The 6162-nt window shown below is 35.9% G+C and overlaps 1 protein-coding gene across 1 annotated transcript; it reads right to left on the bottom strand.

Annotated features, from left to right (window-relative positions):
- Positions 1-868: 868 nt before the first annotated feature.
- LOC110289740 (olfactory receptor 8K1-like) lies at positions 869-1822 on the bottom strand. The gene has a single exon (XM_021156102.2). The coding sequence runs from the start codon at positions 1817-1819 to the stop codon at positions 869-871; it is 951 nt and encodes a 316-aa protein (XP_021011761.2). The 5' UTR covers positions 1820-1822.
- Between the last annotated feature and the right edge of the window lie 4340 nt (positions 1823-6162).

The following is a 6162-nucleotide window of genomic DNA, read 5'->3' as shown; positions in this document are numbered from 1 at the left end:
ATGAACTAGCCAGTACCCCAGAGCTCTTGACTCTAGGTGCATATGTATCAAAAGATGGCCTAGTCAGCCATCACTGGAAAGAGAGGCCCATTGGACTTGCAAACTTTAGATGCCCCAGTACAGGGGAACACCAGGGCCAAAAAGTGGGAGTGGGTGGGTAGGGGAGTCGGGGGGGGGTGTACTGGGGACTTTTGGATAGCATTGGAAATATAAATGAGGAAAATACCTAATAAAAAATTAAAAAAAAAAAAACAAGATTGCATCAAGTGGCTGTGAAGTTACCCATGGTAACTCTTCATAGTGTCTAAATAAAAAAACATCTTTCTATGTATAATTTTCCTTGATATGTAAAATGTTATCTAACATTGATTGAAATTTTATCCTGGATCTATTCTTTTCTTTGAACTTTAGCTTTAACTTTTTAAATTGATTTTCTGGTGTAATTACATTGATCACATTTTTCTCTCCTCCAGTTTAGCTGGTATGTTCTTTATGGTATAATCTTATTTAATTTTAGTACACAGTCACAGCTATAATATGGAGGTTACCAATTCTATACTTTATATTGATTCATTTTAATTAACCTTTATTTTTTTCTTTTACAAGATGAAATTTAAACAACAAAAAAATATTGCATTTCTACATTTTCCCATATTTATAAACTACTGTTTCCCATGGGATCTTGATTATGATTTGAAGATTTTATTTTATTAGTCCTATTTTTTATTATTTTGTGTTGGAAGGAAAAGAGGTTTTCATGTAAGAAATGAAAAAAGAGACTCAATCTTGCTGTGCATTTCTGCTATTTGATAATCTCATGTGTCTCACGGTCTGACATAGTATGAGGCTGTGCACATGAATTGAGTTATTAAGTGTGGATTCTGAGTCCATGAGTAAGAGTTCTCTTAAGGGCCTCCTTTACTTCTTTGTTTCTTAGGCTGTATATCAATGGATTGAGCATAGGAATGACTAGTGTATAAAACACAGAGGCCATTTTATCAATTTCAAAAGTATGACTAGATTTGGGTTGCAGGTAAATAAACATCAGTGTTCTGTAGAACACAACCACTACTGTCAGATGAGAGCTGCACGTGGAGAAGGCTTTGGACCTCCCCTCCTTGGAGTTCATCCTGAGAATTGCCACAAAAATGAACATGTAAGACACCAGCACAATGAGCAGGGAAGAGAGTAAATTGCAGCCTGAGAAAATTAATATAATCAGTTCTAATTCATGTGTGTCAGAACAGAGCAGAGATATCAGAGGGACACAGTCACAATAAAAGTAACTGATGATGTTAGAGCCACAAAAGGGCAGTGTAAATAACTTAATTGTGAGAAGTAAGGACACAAATAGGCTATAGAGATAGGGTACCAGTACCAGCTCCCAACATACTTTTCCTGCCATGATGATCATGTAGAGAAGAGGTTTGCAGATGGCTACATAGTGGTCATACGCCATGGCTGGGAGGATAAACAGTTCAGTAATAATGAAAATCTCAAAGAATGTCAGTTGTATAGCATACCCTGTGTAGGAAATTATATTCTGCTGCATAACAAAATTTACCATCAATTTTGGACCAATAACTGTAGAGTAATCAAGATCTGTGATTGATAAATGTCTCAGGAAAAAGTACATAGGAGTATGTAGTTTCGAGTCTATATGAGTCAGGATAACCATGCCCAGACTGCCCATCAGCGTTACCAAATATATGACTAAAAATATTACAAAGAATGGTGCTTTGAGGCCTGGGTTGTTGGTGAGTCCCAAGAGAATAAATTCAGTGACCTGGATCCTTGCACTGTGGTTGAATTTCTCCATTTGGCTCAAAAGTGTCGATCTGTGCAGGAAGTAAGTTTAACATAAATTATTTGTAAAATCCTGTATGTCAGAGAGCCTATAGCATGACATATAAGATATGGCTTCTTCTACCTAACCAGTTCTGCTCCATTCAAGAAAAATATAGAAGACAACATTTATATCTAAAAAACTATGGTACAGTGGGCTTTACCAGGGACAGAATAATAAAATAATATTAAATGCTTTTGATTTTGTTTTCATATTTTGTTCTGTTTTGAGATTGGGTCTTGCTCAGAGTGGTTTGGAAATTGTATTCATCCTGTCTCTGCATCAACAGAACCTTCTGTAGTCTTGTCTGGCTTCACATTAACTATGTGGCTGAGAACAACCAAGAACTTACAATTCTGTTGCTAATACCCATGAGAGCTGAGAGATAGGGTTAGAGGCATGTGCCATCATATTCAGCTGTAAGCACTCACTGTGATAAAAGAAAGAATATCTACTTCATCTGTTGCCAAGTTATTAAATAGGTAAAAAAGTTTTTTATTTTATTTCTCCTTTTTAAATTTTCAATTTTAAAAGCACACACATCCTCAAACACACACACACACACATACACACACACACACACACACACACACACATATTATAGATAAATATATAGATGATATAGTTGTAGAGCTATGTTTATGTGTACATCTATAGGCTATATACATAGACATAGATATAGACAGATATAAATAATAGGAAATGTTTTTTTTTCTAAACAAGCCAGTCACATGCATAAAGAAACAATTAGAAATAGTTTACACGTCATTTTTGACAGTCACATAGCAGTTAGGACATCTCTGGTTATGGATGAATGTACATATCAGCTTGTTTACTAAAGTGTGAAACCTAACTCTGGAGAGGCTTATTTCAGAATATCCTAACATCTCAGTTTGATTTTTCAACAACTGTTCGTTTTGAATCACTATTTCTAATGACCTCTGAACCGTACATCTCTCTTTTGTGAAAGCATGGTCCTGAATATCCTGACTGGTTTTAAACACCTGGAGAGAACTATGGAAAGAAACCAGTAGAAAAAATATAAATTTCAAGAGAAAAAGGATAAAACATTTTGTGCTGGATATACTTTAATCTCTTTATAGACCGGAATTCACGTGATGCTCTCAGTACACTAGGAAGTAGATAGTCATCTCTTTCCCACTCATCTAGGATTCACGCAAACTGAGGATTAGAGGCTGCAATCATTTTAAAAAGGTCAGCTTTATATAGTGGCAAAGTGAAGCTCCAGGTAACTCATCCAGCATAGGAATATAGTCCCATAAACGCTATATTGTGCCACATCTTCAGGAAAGTCAACCCAAGTAAACATGGACTATGAGGCAGAGGTGAACCCAGATGGATAATGATAGAGAATGATTCTTGTTAAAATGGATGGCTGAAGAGCAAGGCAGTGGGTTTAGATGCCCATTCAGAATAATGAACAGAGACTAATAGAAACTGAATAAAAGGTCTTCTCTGGGCACTAATACTATTAATATTTAAGTCTTTGGAAATAGTTGAGTTTAAGTATGTCTTTAAAACCTATCAAAGCCCACTAATCCTTCTTACCTGTGTGGAGACCTTGCTTAGGAGTTTTGCTGCTGTGATCTTCTTAGTGACAGAATAGATTTAAGTACCTTTCTGGTTCCATGGGACGCACTGTATTGCAGTTCAAATACGAATGGATAAACAAGTTGTACATGATTTCCTTTGGGATGGTAGAGTGTCTTGTGCATCTACTAATTGTTCTTTGGTTGTGTCCGGCCAGCAGATCACAGGTCTGGGTTCTAGCCTGGAAAGGCATTTTGGAAACGTGGAAGAGAAGAGGGGCTAGGAGGCGAGATAAAGATGGAACCAAGACAAGGCTCTGCTCAAGGTTCAATTTTACTATTCCGGCACTCCGTTATGAAGGAACGGGGAGGAGTCGGACTTCTGCCAAATAATCTAGGAATAAGGTTGCAGGTGAACATGTGATGGCTTCAGAACAGCAAAGTGGCAAGCTCCAGCAGTGGGCGTGGCAGAAAGATTGAGCAGCAAGCTCCACCCCTGAGCAAGCAGGTTTCAGGCTGGGTGAGGGGAGACTACATTCTTTGAATATAATATTAGGAAAAAAAATGATTCATTCCTTAGGCTAATGGAACATATGGACCAATCCATATTATTAAATGATGAAAATCACAAATTTATTAACTCTATGAGCATCTTAGACTGATAGAATTTTTAATTTTAATATTCTTTTGTAACCCAGAAATAAAAGGAACAATACATTCACATATTACAGGCAAATAAATATGAGTTGATTCAGAAAAACAACCCATGAGACACAATGTTTCTAATAAGAAGCCCATAGTGAATAGTGGTGAATCATGGCTAATATATTTATAATATATTTAATCTATGTCTGATTTCCAGAAAACTGGTTTTGATATCTCTCCAAGTATTTTATGTAACTCTTCCAGAAATTATTTGATCTATGTAGGTCTGTAGAATTATATTTCTTTAAAAACACATAGGAAAGAAAACTAGTGATTGTTTCTTCCCATGCTATTCTGCCTGATATAATTAATACCTTCTTTTCACTATGATGGACCTATGAATTAAGGTTGTGCTAGGGAGATAGCCTTTTTTTTCAGATTACTGAAGTTATCTCTGTGGTTTTAGCTTCTGAATTCCCCCTAATATTCAGTGAAGAAGTAGCACCACTTTCTCTCAAATTACAATTTTTAAAACAGGAGTGTAGGGAATTCAGTTAAAGTGTCAGTGTTACTCTTAAAATGAAATCAGTCATCGATACAACAATGGAAATATCTGTAGTCTAATATCCTTTAACACTGTGTAAAATTTACAACAAAATTCTAGGAAGTGCTTGGAAACAACTCAGTGGGCAAAAGTGCTCCCTGAAGAGTATGGCCAACCTGAGATTAATACCTCACTATGTCTCTGAATTAAATGTCCAGAACTGATGAACATTCTGACCCTGACCTGCTGTAATATCAGTGGTGCTTCAGAAAGCCACAGAAAGGAGAATACACAGGCAGTCACAGGCTAACTAGGTTGCCATCTATGTCCTTAAAAAGGAGCCTTTCTTAAATAAAACGAAATGCAAAGAAGGACATCTGAGAAGTTCTTGTGAGCTATGCTTGACCACTGTGGTTAAAAAAAATGCATGGAATGTTTCATTCATGGTTGCATTTGCATATACATGTTCACTTACACACACATACAAACACAATTAAGAAACTGTGTTCAGATGGAATTTGGCCACTGACAATTTTAAAATATGGAGAACACAATATTTTTAAATTACAAATGTTTCCTTTTGCGAAAGGCAATTGTTTTGTTCATTTCATGGAATTTTTTTTTCTCATTTCAATGTTCATAATGATCCAGCATACAAGAGCAGCATGCTGCTAATTAGTCTTAATGTCTTGTGGGGTTCTGTCTTTCCTGTCACACCAATTGCAAACATTTTAATTATTCATGAACTTCTCAACAAATGGGGGTTTAATGAAGTGAGCTTATTATTATTTTTTTACAGTCTTAATTTGGAACTTGATGATTTTTCTCTTTATAAGCATAGGAGTTTACAGTATCTGAAGCCATTGTACTATTATTTTACTGTTATTGTTTTGTTCTAAATTTTTTTACAAATTTAAATGAATTTGTTCTTTGACAATTTCATATATTTACTAAAATTATGATCCCTGGACTGTTGCTGTAAATGTCCTCCCAAATATGTCCCGGCAATGAAAACACAACTCAGTTAATATGATTACATGATGTGCACCTAGACTGGGCAGATCACTGCTACACTACCATCTTCCCCTCAGAATTTTCAGTTTCTCCAGGCCATTTCTACTTTTCTTTTCTTCTTTGTCCTCCTCCTCTGTGTCCTCTCCCTCTTCCATTTTCTCCTTCTTCTCTCTCCTCACCTTCCATTCCACCTTTCCTTTCATCTGCCCAATTATCAGCTCTCCTTTACTTTACAAATTAAGGTGGGAAGCAGGTTTACAGGAAATCACCTGAGTGCTAACACCTTCCTTGTTCACAACCACTCACAAGAGAACTGAATTAATTAGCCCCAGGGCTATCCACAACACTGGGCCTCTTTGAATTTCCCTCCTAGTTCCATTATTCTATGAGTTTCTTCACTATATCCATTTGTATTTACTTATTACATACTTTTTATGTTTTTAAAATATATTTAAAATTAAAATTTTTGAGTTTTTAATTCCTTACTCAAAACTTCCCTTTCTCTCTTTCAAATTCATGTCCTCTATTTTTCCTAATTGTTATTACATTTGTGTGTTTGTGTG

The sequence above is a fragment of the Mus caroli genome, unplaced genomic scaffold (genome assembly GCF_978045245.1).
Source record: "Mus caroli unplaced genomic scaffold, Mus_caroli_1 scaffold_2, whole genome shotgun sequence".
NCBI classification, from domain to species: Eukaryota; Metazoa; Chordata; class Mammalia; order Rodentia; family Muridae; genus Mus; species Mus caroli.
Note: the sequence above shows the minus strand (reverse complement) of the source record. Positions and strands in the feature narration are given on the sequence as shown.

What these genes read in the sequence shown, in the direction of transcription:
- LOC110289740 (XM_021156102.2), bottom strand. Translation starts at nt 1,819, where the DNA reads ATGGAGAAATTCAACCACAGTGCAAGGATCCAGGTCACTGAATTTATT.